We start from the raw sequence: 18,180 nt of genomic DNA on the forward strand, positions 1-18,180 counted from the left end.
ATGTTCACTGTCCCTTCATTAGTTTATGTGATGTCTCTACCGATTAAAAAAAAAAAATTATGTGATATCTAGAGGATGTTTGTTGAAATATTTAGTTGAGGTTTGGCAAAATGAGCAATTGGTTCATAATTCATTTGAGTGGAAATTCAAAAGAATTAGCTTTTCCATTTCTTGTACACTGTCACCGATAACTTTGTCTTTATCTACATGTATTGTTGTCTGATCCAACCAATTCATAAAGGGACTGGTTGGTGTGTTAGAACCATTCTGATTTATTTGATTAAGATGTTCAATTTAAGTAGTTAGTGCTAATGGGCTTTCTTTCAAGATGCTTTTGAATTTAATCATACTATGATGTATTTATGATGGGGAGCATTGAGGCATGACTTCAATTGATTTGGTGCTTAGTTCAGAATTCTTATTGTGTGGCACTTTGACTTACACCCCTGCTTCATTGTTCTTTTAGTTCTTCCCCAAGAAAGGAAGTACACCAAGGAAGAATGAGATTGTGTTCATTGCTCCAACTGGAGAGGAGATCAATAACAAAAAACAACTAGAGCAGTACCTAAACACAATGGTAGTCCTGCAATATCATAGTTTGATTGGGGTACTTGTGAGACCCCTAGGAGATATGCAAGAATCAGTGAAAAGGTCAAGGCAACTCCACCATCAAATTTTGGTCTAGCTTTTTAAATTAAAGAGTGACTTGTGACAACACCAGGCACTCTTAAAAGTACTTGCTTTAGGTTATCGAATACGTACCTCCAATCTGAAAAGCCACCTCCTTTTCATCAGTAAAGAAACTAATGCAATATCAATCTAAAATCTCTTTTAAATCAGGACAAGGGATGGGGGGTAGGTGTAGGACTGATTCACTTTTAGTAAGCCCAGTCTGTCACATGGGGTGTGGGATGTGTGCGCCCACCAAGATTTTCTCGACTTAAACCGTTTTGCCACTACCTCTATTTTGTTATCAACAAAGACAAGGAACCATATTGATTGTGTTATTTCCGTTTCATTATTTTTTTAAAAGGACCCACATGAAGTTAGTAATGTTTGTGGTTTGTATTATATTCTAACATGACATGTCAGTCTGATTGAGTTCGAAGGAAACCAATCTGTAATATTTCTTGCTTTATTTCAGGTTAATAATCGTTGCACTAAATGTAATATGTTCTGAATTTTAAGGTTTATTTACTTTGTCTTGTAATATGCTTCTTTGTAATCTTGTATCCAATTGGAATGAATATTATGACTCAATATTTGACCAGATGACTTAATCCAAGGATGATTATTTGATAGTAGTGTGAATGCGTCAAGTTCTAATGTTGAGAGTTGTCGGTGTGGCTGCTTGTGTAGATGTTGTTGTGCCTAGTTGTGTATACTTTTTGTGCATATAAATGTTGTGGGTTGCGTCTAGGTGTATGTGTGTAAATGATTTTGTGTTCAGTTGTGAAGGGATTTTCATGTATATAATCATTGTGGATTGTGTTCAAGTTTGTGTATAGATGGTTTTGTGTCCAATTGTGTACGGATTTTGAGTATAGGCGGGTTGTGGAGACTATGTTGTGGAGATGTATAGCTTGTGATTCCTTAGGAATTGAGAGTACATGTTAAGCTTACCATACAAAACTTGCATATGAAATCAATCAAGCTTCAATGTCAATTCAGTTGATTTGTTTCTGTGCATGCGTGAGTTTGGAAAAAAAATCTATATAACTTGTGCAGATTTTTATTCACTTATCATCCTGTGTGTATAATAGATTGGGAAAAAATCTATATAGAGGGTGTTCCGAGCATGTTCCACTTATCATCCTGTGTGTATAATAGATTGGGAAAAAATCTATATAGAGGGTGTTCCGAGCATGTTCCACTTATCATCCTGTCTGTATAATAGATTGAGAAAAAATGGGATGAAAAATGTCATAGATAAGCTCAAAAGTGACCAAAATAGATTGGGAAAAAATCTATATAGCCCAGCAGATTTAGAAAAGTGACCAAAAACGCTAGATTTTTCATAGCCTCCATAGTACCTCTCCCCATATACAACAAAATGCCTAATCAAGTACCTATCAGGCTTTGCCTAATTCAAGGAGAGTACCATTACAATTGATCCATAGAAGAAAAATAAAGAAAATATCCACTAATTTACATGTGCCCTATAGCTTATCCGAACCAAGCAGAAACTATTACAATTGATACAACCTAGTATAAACACAATAATATTCGTGCAGTTCTATTCTCGACTCTCCGCAAATTTTGTTCAACCTTGCTCCTTTTGAGCATTTGTCTCTCTCTCTTAGTTTATCTTTCCTTTTTCGCAATACGTCCTCCTCCCTCTTCCAAACTGCAGATCCATTATAACAAGCATACTGTGAAGCATTCAAGTATGTGAATCATTAACAAGTAGATACAAACAAATGGGATAAACAATGGCATATTTATCAACAAGGGTGACAAAATCAGTATCAATTCTTGTGAAAGTGTTGGACAAACAAGGGTTTAGACAAACAAGAGATAGTAAAGGGAAGTGCTGGACAATCTAAAAACGAGTTCTCCCGCTGTAAAGCCAAAAGTATTTACTGCATGGGACCGTAAGCAATATCTTCGTGTGGAAACTGATACAGAAATTTCATGAGATGGAACTGAAAGCACGTTAGCAGCGTGCGGGTAAGAAAAATACATGCATATTAACTTGTACCAAAATATATTCAGCTCTTGATTTAATAAAGACACAAGTACTGGCAATGCAGAATAGCAGAGTAGGCAAAAGTTAAAAACACCAGGGAGAATAAAGATTAGTGTTAGGATAAAAAAATTATCAATCTCAGAAGTGGCATATTTTTCAGCTTAAGAATTAATTTTAATTTTCTCTGGAACATCCCAAGAGGAAATAGCTTAAGGTTGCAGTCTTAATATGATGGAGATTTAACATCGCAAAGTAAATATAAAAAAGACTAGCATAATTTGACTACCATACCTTACGATTGTTGAGCTTTTTTCCCATGTTACGTTCCACAGATTTTCTTCGCTTTCGCTACAGAAGGTTTCATGTGTTATAAAGTTATCTTGAGCACAAATAGAACAAATACATAGTGTTCATAGATATTCTACAATCAAAGAAAAATATTGAAGAAGAGAGGAGGACGATGAGATGAAGGCACCCCCAGATCGGGCACAAGGAGATGAAGGCTCTCGGAAGTCTGGATCTCAAGTTACGAGGAGATGAAGGGTCGAGGAAGTCTGGAACTCAAGTCATGAGGAGATTAAGGCACGAGCTTGGGCGACTCAGAGAGCGTTGCTGAGAGGAGCTTGGGCGACTCAGAGGGTTTCTCAAAGGAGTAGAGATGCGAAGAGGCAGTCGCGAGGAGGGAAAAAAAAACAAAAAAAAAAAAAAAGGCTGTTACTTTCCACATAGAGTGTGTTTTGACTGATGCCAAACAGTGGCTGATGAGAAGTGTTTCACATGTGCACAACTGCACCAAGCGCTTTTAACAACACTAACAAAAACATGACATTATAATGTCCAATTCCTAATAAAAAGGAGGCAAATTTAGAAACAAAGAAAGACTTTCCAAAATTCTAAAGAAAGACTTTTTTTTTAAATGAATCATAAGACTTTATTAATCTCAAATCGAAGAGGATACAAGATTACAACCTGGTCTAACAACCAGTACAACCGAATCCTCAGCTAGCTCTAAGGAATCCTTAGCTAGAGACAGTGAGCAAAATCATTGCCACTTCTCCTTACAAACACCACTTGCCAATGACTCAACCTAGATAGTAACATTCTAGTATCTGTCAAGATCATTCCCACACTATCCCACCTTTCAAGCTGATGACTGATCCCATTAACAATCTGTAGAGCATCCCCTTCCAGAATAGCGGAGTTCAATCCCAATTCGTTAGCCAATACAGCAGCTTGGAAACCCCCTATTGCTTCTGCCAAGAGTGTGTCCATGAAGCCAGTTTTGGACAGCTTCTTAGTGGCCAAGATGCTACCCTCATGGTCACGAGCCACCAATCCAATACCAACACTATCTTTAGTCTCATTCAGTGCAGCGCCCCAATTGATTTTGATGATCCCTGCAGGAGGAGGATCCCACACAGAATTCTAGTCTAGTGTCCCATGAGCACTCTTATACCATGGACAGTGATGGCAGAGTTTTTCATCAGGTGAAACAAAGTTAATTAAAATCTTGCTCAAGCTTTTCATCAGCTTCAACTGGCAGAGTTTAAACTGGGTTTCAAGTTTGTTTGTTTAGCAAGACAGCCACAGAAGCATCGCTTGTAATCTTTTCAAACGTTCCTAAACAGTCCAAGCTAATCTCAGCTCAAACTGATAATAGTCATGAGAAGCATGTATGATTGGCATCGATTGGAGTTGAGCCCAAGCTTCAACAAGCAAGCAAAACAGTCAGAAACAGTTCTGACAGATCTATTTAGGGAAGACAACTAACTAAGCATTTGAACACATTTACACCCCAAAGTGCACACAAGAATAAAGTATGTGTCACGTAAAATGCAAGACTTTTATAATGAGTTAGATATGGCATAATTCATATCTCCTTGAAAGAGGTCCAGTTATAATAAAATTGTTGAAATAACATCAAATGAATCTACTACATCAGCTCTATAATTTACAAAAATCGAGTAGAACTCATACCCTGGAAAAAGAACTTTTAATGGATGATGATGTATGATTCTATCTGATCTCAATCAGTGATGGAAATAGATAGCATTGCCTACAAGAAAATGAGGGAAAAAAAGATTCAACATCCTATAGATCTACGCAAATGTATAATGCAGATTAAACGGTAGCTTTGACAGAAGATAATGTGTCTTGCCAATTGTGAAGAAGTCATAAACAACCCATAACTCCTAAATCCAAGAAATCTGGTTGATTGAACTTCAGGTGAAAAGTGTTTGCTTAAGAATAAAGGTTATACATACTATCTCAGGTTCTTCCAAAAGAAGCCTTCGAGTGACCATTGCAACTGCCACTATATTCTCCATGATCGCCAATCTCTTCAAGGAACATTAAACCACGTGAAACTGAGTTCCAAGATATTGAATAAGCCTCGTTTGTTTTTGCAGATGAGATGAGATAAGATGAGATGAGTTGAGATAAAAGCTGAAAGTTGAATAAAATATTGTTAAAATATATTTTTTTAATATTATTTTTGTTTTGAGATTTAAAAAAATTGAATTATTTATTTTATTTTTTGTGGGAATTTGGGAAAGTTGTAATGATGAGATGAGATGAGATGAAAATGGTTGTAAAAACAAACGAAACCTTAAGACATTGAACAGCAATACTTTGTAAATCAAGTCAAACATAGGTTATAAATCATATAAAATTCAACTAATTTTAAAAATAAAAAGTGGTGCTTTGGGAAAAAAAAAAATGTCAGGTTTACTGATTAGCAATCCACGGAGATCCATCAAAACAGGCTATAGGTTTCTAAAAATAAATAAAAAAAAAAGTATATTGTTTATGCCCTTAAATTTTGGCAAATGGTGACATTTTACCACAGAAGCTCACAATCATATAAATCAGCATTCTTCTGACTCACGTAGATATAAAAAATCTTCATCAAAATACCTAACAAACAACTTTTTTTTTATAAGAAAATACCTAACAAACAACTCCATAACCCTACCAGGGAACGCACCTTAAAGCTCCCGCTAGCTGCTGGATTTACTTAAGTGTAACTTCCCACGGAAAGAGCATTTATGTAACCTACAGGAATTTCTGCTCGTTGTGGCATTATTACTCTTTCCAGTTCCAGGAAAAGGCTTCTCTCCATAGTTTGGAGCTCATGAAACAGCATACCATTGGGAGCAATTTACAGAAGCTTGGCAAATATAGCTACTCAGCAGATATTAACAGAACATTTGATCTTGTTGAGGTTGGGAATATCAGTAGAGAGTAGGGCACTCTAGCTCATCTTTTGATTAAAAAAGGGCATTCTCAACTATTCTTCAGAACTGCTGCACTACTTTTTGTCTGGAATATCTAGGGAGAGTTTTCTCAAAATATCAGAGCCATTCATCCCTTTTGCATCAAAATTATTGAATAACCATAAAATGGCAGAATGATTCACCACAATCCCAGCCGAATTGGGAAGATTAGAATCCCTAGTCTTGCTATCAAACTTCTCAGAAAAATCAGCTAAGCTATCAAATAACATCGTGGCATTAGACACGACCCATGTTGCTAAAACAGCAGCAGCAAAATCATGGAACGCATTACTAGGTAATAACATGATTGCCCCAACAAGCTCAGGAGTGGGTGCGCAACAGCAGCATAGTGTCAGAAGGCCTTCAACTGCAATGGCAACTCTTTTAGTGTCCAGTTCATCTGAGCAGAAAAACTCCAAAATCACCTTCTCTAGTTGAACCTTGGAAGCAGCAAGCTCCGATCTAATCAACCCCCAGAAATTACGTTGCTCCAAACAGCTCCAATCAAGAGAGCTCTCTATTAAGTGCAAAATGGTTTCGGTGTTCTCACCAAATACAGAGAGTTTTTTCAAGCCAATTTCAAATTGTACATCAACTAGACCGGTGTGATCCAACCGACTAACAAGTAACTTGATCATGTCTTCCTTACCAATGGACAAATCAGGAAGATGATGAAAAACACCGCAGAACAAACTTTTCAATCTTTTCCTCCCCCATTCAGCACAAGACATTAAGTCAGAAATGAGGAGCTTCGTCAGAGATGTATCATCATCTTTATATAATATAGTCCTTGAACACTCAAGAAAACTTCTGTAAGCAGCAAAAGCACTATTTACCAACTGTGAGACTACCTTATTGTCTATATTTGCAGTAGAAACAAGAGCTGAGAAAGAACTCTCCTTTTCACCTTGCAGAAAAGAAATATACCCATCAATATGAAAGATCAATAAAGGTAAATCACTTCTTTTAGCAGAATCTTTATCGACCATTGTATCACCCAAACAATCTGCCATGGATGCCTCATAAGCTAGTCTTGATGCATAAGATAGTAATCGTGCTCCCACCGAAAAGCCATTCCTTGACCAGGATAGAAGCATGTCCTGCATCTTAGGTTGAGAAAAGATACAGGCACGTATAAGTAAGGCAGTGGCAGATCCTATTTCATCATCACAGTCAAGATTATCTGGAAGATATTGAAGTAAAGAAAATATTTTATAACCATTCAACTCAAATTCCTTTGATATTGTAGAAGATAAAACTTCATTGCATATTGTACGGCTCATTGTTTTTTGATTGTTAAGATTCAGAAATGAATATAATTTCTCCTCCAAGGTCTGACAGCCTACTACACACAACTTCTTAATCTTTTCCCCAAAATTTTGAACTAAATTATCGGCAGAAACAACTTGGTGTTCACCAGTCACAATGGATGGAACAGAAGAATCAACTGGTTTGGTGGCAAACCCATCTTCCTGGGTGCAGGTAAGTTGCCCTTTCAGTGATGGTGCCACAGTTTCCACACAGGATGATTTTGGCAAGGTCAGAGGTGTCAAAAAGTTGTGAGGATAATTTTCTGGCTGCAGGTCTTTAATAAATCCCATTTTCCTACCAGACAAAAACCTTCCAAGCCTCTCCCTCAGAAAAGGAGAAATTGCATCACTAGAAGTCAAAACATCAAAAGACTGAATCACTCCTTTCCTAAGAAGCACACTGAAAGCTGATGACACACCCCTAACTATAATGTCATTATGTTGTAAATCATAGCTGTCTAAGACGAGAAACAAAAATTCGAGAAGGGTGTGAGTCATGTCGATGTATCTGGGAATGGAATATACCATCAGTAGCATTGCAGGTTCAATGTTCATAATATTATCTACTCTTTCATCAAAAAAGAGCCAATCATAAAATAAAGCCAGCTTCATATTGGCTCCAACATGATTTTTCCTACAAAGTCTCATAAGCCAACCAATAACTACCCATCTCGGAACAACATCTGACTGAATAATTTCATTAGTTGGGTGGTGTGCACAACATATAAACCGAACAATGTCGCTCAAAAGAGTCTCTCTCTCCACCCCACAGAGAAACTTCTTAGCAAACCATTCCAGGTGCCGCGACTGACTCCCTAACTTTACATGTGTGAGTAAAAACCGCAATTGGGTCTCCATTTCTGGGGTAATCCTAAGTAAAGAATACCGACTTGAAGTCCTTGTGTGATAGAACTGTGAAATATCAGAAAATCCTGGAGTCTTAAACTTGCTTGGGTTCAATACTAAATCTTTCCATATAGCTCTAAACTCGGGCATGTGTACCAAATCTTGAAGAACTCTAATAAAATCCCTCCCAATTCTCAAACACAAATGAAACTGCTCCCTTACTACTTTGACACAAAAATCAATCTCCAACTGCTTCAATGCCTCTAAATTCACATTATTCACTAACATACAATGATCAGCCAATAACCGAAGATACGTGTATAAAGCACTAGTAAGAACTAGTGGTTCCTCTTCTAATAAGCAATCCCATTTGGCCAAAAAGATTCTCACCAACTCAGAGCACAGCCACAGATTCCCCTCAGAAAAATCTCCACCAACAATTTGCCTCAGTAAGCACACCAAAAGTCCATCAACCCCTACCCCGGAGACATCAATCATCTCCTTAGCAACCCAAACCAACTGTTTTTTCACCGAGTCAACAAGTTTTGTGTACAATTCTTGAACAACCTTGACAAGCAAATGGACAAATAAGGCATATCCATCAGTGACAAGTGCATGTAGGTGCTTAATATGGGTTTTGGCATTATGGGGTTCACATAAAAACCCGTAAACAATGGCCCGGTTGAGCTGGTCATATTCTTGCTGATCTGGGATTGTTAACGCAAATGGGGGTCTTAGTTTAGGTTTCAGAAGCTCAAAGGCTTGCCTTAGAGAGAGTTCTGTCTGGTTCTCAGCTTCATAGGAAGCGACTTGGATGAGATTTGAGGCCATGTGTGTCACGCCCCGTACTCGGGGGTGAAATCTTTAACCTGAAATCCACAAAATATAAAATTTAGATACAATAATCCTCCAAAATTAAGTGTCTCAAAAATTCTTCCAAACAGAATAAACTAAACACAATCAAAATTTCTCAACTTAGACTAATCCACTATTGCCACATGGCAATTATCTCACATTTCTCTTATAATCCTATCACGTGCCATCTATTCCAACTGTCACAACCATCAAGTATTTGGAAAAAAATGGTGGATAAACAAGTGAGCCCACTGACTCAGTAAGCAACAAACCATACACTAAATCAACCTCAGTCAGTTGTTAGCAAAATCTAACATAGAAGCACCGCTTACTTGGACTTTTTAACATCTCTGAATTTCCTTACAATAGTGCCAAGCGAATACTAATCATCACCTAAACATAATTACCATGATTCTGAGTTAACAGAGTTGAATACTATTTTTAAGAAATAAAACAGATCATACCAAAACTCCCATCAAATTCTATAGTGACCCTAAATACACTAAAATGTACTTAAAGGCCAATTCACCTATTACCCGAATTTAGCAAAAACCATCTATCTAATTCTATTTCTTCTAAGTACCTTCACTTAACCCAAATGTAATGTACTAACCATTGTACAAACAAAACCTCTCATTTCCAAAAGTATTTAGGTTAATACAACTACACAAAAACCAACCTTATCTTACACGAAACGAGGAAAACCTTACCCCTTCAAAACCTCAAACTAAATATAAAGCCATGCCCAATACGCTCCACTTCAACAGAACTCCATATCCACAGTTAGCAAAACATCCCAAATCAGTCAGCATTTCCAAACCTAGCATTTATCACCAAAACCCAATCAAACCTACAATCATGTACCGTCACAATTTCAAGTAAACATTGACCAATTGAGTCACTTAAATATATGTATATTACACGGGTACAGCAAATGAATATCTTACCCAACTCGGAGAGTAGTCGGTCGGATTTGTGGGGCGAATGGTGTTGCGCGAAGGATGTTCGATAGAGTGAGGCGGCAAGCTGGACGTGGTGTGGCAGCCAGCGGTGGGATACGACGTGTTAACAACGGCAACGTGCTCTGGCTGGACGGAGTGCGAGGCGTGAAAGGTGGCGACTGCAGGGTAGAGACCGAGGGGCGGGAAACTGGTGTGGAGCGGAGGACGACGGTGGTGTGAAGCCGCTACGGGTTGCAGCTTCGTGTACAGAGAAGAGAGAGAAACAGAGGCGTATTGGTGGCGAAGGGAGGGACGGCGTGCTCGTAGTGTAGGGCTTGGACGGCGGCGGCACAACAGGGAGAAGAGAGAGAGCGAACTGAGAGAGATGGAGAGAGTGAAGAGAGAACCCAAGAGGGACAGGTAGACGAAGATGGAGATGGACAAGAGAGACTTACCGGCCGGCGAGGCAGAGACGGACGGGGTGGGGAGGGGCGACGGAAAATAAAAATTACAGAGAAGATAGAGAGACGGACAGAGAGAGACGATACGGAAAGAAAGAAACAGAGTTTGCGTGAGTTGCTCCCAGTTTTGCAAGGCTGGGCTGCTTGATCTGTACGGCTTAAGGTGGCGCTTGGCTTCTGGTGGTGCAAGGGTGGCGTCCAACAGTGTTGGCTGGGCAGTTGGGCACTGTACCGATTTATGCCGTGAAAGAGAGGACCAAAAAACAAAATCAAAGCGGAGCAAGAACTTCCGAGCAACGTGAGAAAGTTTGTGTGTAAAGGGATGAATATGTTCGATATTCCGCTAAGACTCACTCGTAAATTTGGGTTGGATTTTTTTTCGGCCTGGTCCAGAATAAATACAAGCCGGAATGCGGATTGCCAAAATTCGGACCTGTCCGGTCCAGGTAGGGTTTGAAACCTAGATACTGTATTTAAACCCAATACCCGAATTTCATTTTATTCACACAGCCGCCGCTTTCTATTCATTTTTCACACACACACACACTCTCTCTCTCTCGTCGAAATACTGCCCCTGCTCCAGTCGAAACTCTCCTTCTCTCCATCTTCCCGTTCTCCAATCGAAACTTAGAGTCCAAACCGAAACCTCTTGATGTCTCTCTCTGAAACCCTAACTCTTGATCTCGATCTCACTCTCGATCTCCTCTCTCTCGCCCAAAGTCCAAACCGAAACCTTAGCTCTCTCTCTAGCCGTATCTTCTACTCTCTCTATCTCCAAAGCCATAGCCTTCGAGTTTCTGAGGCATTTTCTCTCGCTAGAGTTTCTGACACTATATCAGAAGGCTTGAGCCAGGAAAACTTTGGGAGCCAATCGTGGATAAGTTGTTGCTCTTTTTTTTTTTTTTTGAAAAAAAAAATCTTTTTGAGGTATTTAGATGTTTTCAAAACTGATCTGTGCTTTATTAATAAGAATCGGCACTCTAGTTTCGTTAAGCTCTAATTTTTCTAGATGTTTTTTTTTTTTAAATCAGTTGTATTTCTGGGTAGAGTGTAAAATAAGAGCAACGCACTTATGGTGAAGGGGTTATATGCCTTAGAAAAATGAGAATTCATTTGTGTGCTTGGATTATGGGTAATAGTTGAACATACATGTTGCAGTTGGCCAAAGTTGTGCGCTTTATGTTTGTAATTCAATGGAACTCAGTGTTGATGATTATATTTTTATAGTGATGAACATTTTGAGTTTCTATGTTGTTGCTTTCAAGGTTTTTGATGATGGTGTTTCTGGAAATGCAGGTCATGAAATTTCTCAAGCCACTGGTGACATTGAAAAAGTGAAGTGCTTTATAAATATATATAAATATATATATATATATATTATATACTGTTATTGGCTTTGAGGATGCCTTCATATCAAGCTTAACAAAAAATCTTTTTCCTTTATTTTGGGGTTAGTCTTTGGGATAATCTTACTAACTAAAAAACCCAGTATTGCTTTTATATGGAGAAAATTAAGATACCAATCCAATTGTGAATGTGATATCATTGTTGGCTCTCTAGCTTCTAGAACTCATAAAGTCTATGCAGCATGTCAATTTCTAGTTTAACTCATATATGATATATCAAAGGGAGAAAATTAGTAGGCCTCTTTATCCATTGAAGATCTCTATCGTTTTTTTTTTTTTTTTTGGTGGGTTGGGGTCTGACTTAAAGATCTGTTATAAGGATTTACATATATATATATATATATATATATATATATAGGTGTTATAATAGAGTGTGTTCATGTGTCTTCATTCCAAGAATACGGTACTGATCCAGAGAATATACTAGGAATTCAATGTAGCAGTTGTCTTCAATTGGGTGCTACATCGAATAGGCTTGAAGTTTTATTTGGTGTGATTAAATCATATGAAAGACTATGTTATTGATTTATAACTCATATATTGTAATTTTATATTTTATATTTTGTAATAATGTAATATGTAGTAGATTACATACATTTAGTTTTTTATTTTTATATATTTTATTATTCTGCACAATGTTAGGATTATGCTTTTTAACATTATCTCTTAGAAAAAAATTTCACATAATATAGGCTTTTATAAAAAAAAATGATTTTCAACATGGATTATTCTTGAAAAATCTTTAATATGGTATAGGCTATTATTAAAATAAAATTATTCTTTTAAATACAGACTTCTAAAAAAAAAAAAAAGGGTTCAAAAACCTAGGTTTCGGCCTGGGTCTGACCCGGAACAACCCAGTCCGGGTTCCGGCTCGAGTTTGAAACCCGGGTCCCAATCCGAGTTTACCTGGGTTCCCGGGTTGGAACCCGGATGAACACCCTACTCATTCGGTTAAATTTGAATTGATCTTGACTTGTAAAAAAAAGATTCGCATGAAAGTAAGTATCCGTTCGATTAATAAAATACGCATATATGATCAAATTTGATTAAGACTTGTTAAAATTCATTTGTTTATGCTTGAGTCGACTTGTTAGCTTGATTTGATGAAAATTCATTCATATATTCATAGTTATATTTTATAATTTATAAAATAATTAGTCGATAAGATTTAATAATTTTATATACTAGTACGTGGAAATCATATATGAAATGATATATGATATTATGTGTATATATTAATAATTTATGTAGACATATCATATATTATTATTATGGATAAATATTAACTAGTTAGATATTAATTATTTATAAGTTTTTAAAATCTTATAATTCAATCGAGATTCTACTTGTTAGTTGTACAAACTCAATATTATATTTTTATTTATTAATTATCTAATTTATTAATTATTAAATCTTATTCAAAAAATAAAAAAAATAAATAATTCGAACAGTCGAGCTCGGGCTCGAGTTGAGCTTACCGAATCGAACTCGAACAAAGATTAAATAAAAATCTCAAGTCGAGCTCGAGCTCAAACTCGAGATTTTTTAGTCGAGCCGAACTCAGCAAACCAAAAACTTATTCAGGTCGGCTCGATTACAGCCCTATGAGAAAGGAAATGTGATGTGTAGCTTGACCTGTGTCAATTACATAGGGCTGGTTCGGACGTAAATCTCATCTCATCATATCTCAATATCATAAATACAAATACTTTTCAATTTTAAATTTTTTATTTTTATTTAATTATTACTTAATTATTACAACTTTTTTAAATTTTCAAACAAAACACAAAAAATAATTCAATTTTTTGAAATTTTAACACATTGTTTTGGCGCCAATTTTGGAATTTGAAGATGCCAAATAAGGTTAAAAATTTTGGATGGAGAACATGTACAGAAAGTCTTCCTACAAAACAGAAGTTGTTAAAAGGGGTTATTTCCTCCGGACTATGTGCACATTGTTAGACTGGTATGGAAGATTGTATTCATGCTTTTTGTGGATCGATGATCATTCGTTCAACCAATTTGGGCTGTGCTAGATGTCCACAGATCTGTTCAATGGTGGGAATGGTAGATCGGTTTTATGATTTGGTTTCTACATTGATGAAGATCTGTTCAAAATGCTTATCGTGTAAGGCAAGAGATTGTTGATAATTGCCTAAGGTATGTTGAGAGCTATAATTATGTAACAAAAATGCTGTTTGCACCCGGGAGGGGTACCCACCGCGTACCCGTGATTCCACGTTAATTGAAACGGTGCGTATCACACACTCGTTTTGCCTCCTCGCTTCTTAAAACAAGAGCTATCTTCTCATTTCCTAAAACTCAGCACCTCATGAACTTTGCACCCTCCTGCAATGCCATGGAAGTTGGAACCCTGCACAAAACACAGCAACCTTCCCAAGCAACCTGTAAAGACAATTCACGCAGGGAGGTCATCTTCTTCACCACCAACAAGCTGCCCCACCGACGTGCAGGAAGACAAAACACGAAAGGAGGTATTGGATTTTTGTCATCTTCTTGTTCACATGCCCTAAACCCATGATTTCGATGTTCCCAAATTAACCGAATCGGTATATACACGTTTTGAATAACTGGAAACCCTATACACAATAGCACAAGCTTGTACGTGCTTACCTTCACAAATAAAAGTGATTGTGAAATCAGGCAACCAAACAAAAAATGCATAAACTTACAACTCTAAAGTTTGTTTGCAACAACAGAATCCAAACTCCACAAGGGTTTCACCACGGGGAGGCCACCACTGAAGGACTTGTATTGGAGTTACAAAGGGCACAAATCACATTCAGTGGCTTTTATATAACACAAAACTGAGGTAAACCTCAACTTCTTAAGTTTACTATCAGGAATATTACTTCAAGAAAATACATTACACTTCAAGTTCTTAATGATAGCATCAGGAATATTAGATCAGATTATACATTACCCTCCGCATAAAACAGAGGCAAATAGAAGCAAAACCTTCATAAAACAGAGGCATAAACCCGTTTTCATACCCACGACGGCAAACGGTACCCCACGGCGTGAACCTGAAGCACTATTGGACGTCACTCTCTAACACAGAAATCTGATCTATCTGTGTAGATGAGGGTTCGGTTCGACGGCACAGCGTTCGCAATGTAATGATGTTTCTTCTAGGATGGGTTCGACGCGACGATGGACAACGGCGATTTCACTTTCTTCGTGGTTCGTTCGACGACGATTTCAACACCACGATGCGGTTGGTTCGACGACACTCGTGGATGCAAAAATGGTAATGGCGGATGGAAAACGATTTTGGCGCTGGAGAGGATTTTTGTCTGAAATCCTGAAATCGAGTTTTGTTTTTGTTTTTTTTTAATTAAATAATATCGGCTGAGCCGATTCCGCAAATGGTACGCATGGGCGTGTACCTGTAGCAGGGCTGATTATGTAAAGAACCAGCACTTAGTGGTGTGTGAGAAGATATTGCTCTCATGGAAAGCTCCCCCAAGGTATGTGTAAACTGAATTTTAATGGTGCTTTATTCCAGTCTTCAAAGTTAGCTGGTGTTGGTGTTATCTTAAGAGATCATAAAGGTGATGTTGTCATGGCTTTGAGTCGAAAAGAACAAGGGGACTATGAGATAGATGAAATTGAAGCTTTGGCAGCTTTACGGGGATTACAATTCATCCAGCAGTTGGGTATATCTAATCTGATTTTGGAAGGAGATTTCTTGACTATAGTTGAAGCTATTCATTCGAAGGTACCAAATTTATCCAAAAATGGGTCAATGATTGTAGAAATTCATATCTTTCAATGTCTTTTATAAACTGATATAGAGAAAAAATAGATAAACTGATATATAGTATATTATAAAAGTCGATATGTAAAATAAAAAAAGAAAATTTTGGTGATATATTTTCAAAAATAGGATAAAGAATTATGAATGATCTAACCATATTGAGAGGAGTAACGTTTAGGTACAAATCCAAAATAGACAAGTTCTATGCAAGTTAGGGCTGTAAGACTATTAGTTCAAACTGGAAAAATCGATCGATCTGATAGTCTTATTAGTTAGTCTCGGGGTGTGGTTTTTTTTTATCGGATCAGACCGAGACCGATAGAATTCGAATGTGTATATATATTTATAAATATTTTTTATACATATAATATGTTATTTTATATAATAGTTGTATAAGTTAATTATGTAATTTCCATCTAATGGATTATCATTTTCCATATATATAATAAAATTATTTATATTCATTATTCATATATAAAATGTTAAAGAGATCACTTAATTTTAATTTTAATAATTTAATTAATTTTTTTATTAATTTAAAAAAATGTGTCATGGACCGATCAGACAGATAACTAACGGTTCGGCCTGCAAAAATGATGGACTGAAATTTTTGATTCGTGACCCTCTAACCAGATCAATTGCAACCCTAGTATAAACATTTTATAAGTGGGTTCTATTAGAATATTTTTTTTATGAAGCATTGCGTATAATTTTTCTATTTAAAATTTATATAAATTATTTCTCTATTCGGAGAGCTCTATTGCGGTTTCTTTTGTCAGGCTATTCACTGATGGATTGGACCTATTTAATACTCTCCCACTCGGCAATCACATCAGCAACACTTCGAAAGACTCCTCTTATTGGCCAAGCCATCGGATTGTCCAAACAGATTCATCAGGGCCTAAAATAAACCAAAATATTCAATAGATTTTAAAATAAATTAGTCCAATAATTATGAATGAGCTTTAAACAAAATTAATAGGACTAAGGGAATAATCCTAATATATTTTTTGTCCTCATCAAGGACGATCTAGAAGTATTCTAATTTCTCCAATTCCACAAAGACATTTCCTACACGCCCATGGATCTTAGTGATTGTTATATTCACAATTTAGATGGTGCTTCCCACGATCGATGCTCAAGCTTCGACTTCCAAGTCTCTCATATTCAACACTTTGGTCACCTGTTAGCCTCTTCTAATGTTAACAGTTACTAACCAAAAATTTATACTGCAACATGACCAACCCACATTGAATTCTATAGCCATGAAAACTCAAGTACTAAGCAATCTCAAGTCAACTAACTTCCCAATTATCATTAAGTTTACTCTCAAACCATCATAGGAAAATGCTAGGGAACTCAATTTGGCCTCCCGTTTGGTTTTTCTCGTCTGACGTGGGAAGGCCAGTTGGCCTTCCGTACTGAGTTTTAATTTATTTATTTTTCCTCCCTCACATTTCTCCCATTCCCCGTGTTACCCCTCTCATTTCCCTCACCCAGATCTCTCTCACTCGGCGTCTCCCCTGCCTAGCCAAACTCACTTGGCATCTCCATCTCCCCTCCCTCGCGTCTCCGTCTCCATCTCCCCTGCCCAGTGAACCTGTCTCTCCTGCCCGTTGATCATTGCCCAGTTCTTCTCCAAGGTAAGATGACGATGCTGATTTTTTTTTTTAGTTGTTTCTGATTTTCTGTGTCTCCACTTTGCCAGTTCACTGAGCTTTGTTGTACCAATTTCATTGTTGGGTTTTTTTTTGGGACTCAGTTTTGAGTTTTTTGGTGAGTTCGGCTATGGCAGTTGGTCACATGGGCTGGTGATTTTCTGAGCACCAGGTGCTCTACTACATTTCATTTTGTAGTTCTTAATTGGATAATTTTTGTCTTTTGGGTTCTTAATCGGAATTTTTTTTGTTTTAGTTTTGTTTTCTGGGTATGGTTGTTTTGGAATTTTTTTTGGACTCAATTTTGAGTTTTGTTGTACTAATTTGAGACTCATTGTTGGGTTTTTTTTTTTTTTTTTTTTACTCAGTTTTGAGTTTTTTGGTGGGTTCAACTATGGCAGTTTAGTGAAAAAAAATTAAAACTCAGTACAGAAGGGCAACTGGTCTTCCCACATCAAACGGGAAAAAGCAAATAGCAGCCCAAATCGGGCTGCCTAGCATTTTCCAACCATTATATTATCAAGAACCATGCTTTTGTTGCATGTTTTGATAACTTTACTGAAATGCATAAAGCTAAGACCTCTTAAAATATATCACCATCGAGTCAAATCACACTCAACACCTACGGGAAAATCCTTGCCACACTTTGATAGAAAAATAGAGTCGTGTCCCAAAATTTTAAAAAAAAAATTATAAAAAAAAAGTGTCCCAAAATCAAAAGTCTCCACCAACGATTTGCCTCAATAAGCAGCACACCAAAAGTCCCATTTGATTCAATTCATGAATTAATCCGGTATGAGTTTACTGCATTTATTATTATAATATTTTATCATTATATTTTATTACATTATTCTTTAATTTTTTCATTTTATTTTCCTTTTCTTTCACATGAATATATAACTCGAAAGTATATCTTTTTGCGGTTCAAAGCAAAAAATACACTTTGAATTACAAT

The 18,180-nt window shown here is 36.8% G+C and overlaps 1 protein-coding gene across 7 annotated transcripts; it reads right to left on the reverse strand.

The window, feature by feature from the left end:
- Nucleotides 1–3,594: 3,594 nt before the first annotated feature.
- On the reverse strand, nucleotides 3,595–10,721 carry LOC109022132 (integrator complex subunit 3 homolog). Of its 7 annotated transcripts, XM_035686579.1 has the most exons (7): nucleotides 10,372–10,721; nucleotides 9,923–10,292; nucleotides 9,686–9,795; nucleotides 5,676–8,989; nucleotides 4,954–5,134; nucleotides 4,667–4,745; nucleotides 3,595–4,395 (listed from the first exon to the last, which is right to left on the reverse strand). In XM_035686579.1, the coding sequence occupies exon 4, from the start codon at nucleotides 8,949–8,951 to the stop codon at nucleotides 6,000–6,002; it is 2,952 nt and encodes a 983-aa protein (XP_035542472.1). In that variant the 5' UTR covers nucleotides 8,952–8,989; nucleotides 9,686–9,795; nucleotides 9,923–10,292; nucleotides 10,372–10,721; the 3' UTR covers nucleotides 3,595–4,395; nucleotides 4,667–4,745; nucleotides 4,954–5,134; nucleotides 5,676–5,999. The 7 variants fall into 7 exon arrangements, with proteins under 7 accessions (XP_035542472.1, XP_018860490.2, XP_035542471.1 ...); XM_019004945.2 differs by having other exon boundaries at nucleotides 4,954–5,028; nucleotides 9,923–10,721; XM_035686578.1 differs by having other exon boundaries at nucleotides 4,954–5,055; nucleotides 9,923–10,721.
- Nucleotides 10,722–18,180: the final 7,459 nt, after the last annotated feature.

The sequence above is a fragment of the Juglans regia genome, chromosome 16 (assembly GCF_001411555.2).
Source record: "Juglans regia cultivar Chandler chromosome 16, Walnut 2.0, whole genome shotgun sequence".
In the NCBI taxonomy this organism is placed as follows: domain Eukaryota; kingdom Viridiplantae; phylum Streptophyta; class Magnoliopsida; order Fagales; family Juglandaceae; genus Juglans; species Juglans regia.

Bases quoted from the DNA above. Each gene is read 5' to 3' on its own strand.
- LOC109022132 (XM_035686579.1), bottom strand. From the start codon at position 8,951: ATGGCCTCAAATCTCATCCAAGTCGCTTCCTATGAAGCTGAGAACCAG.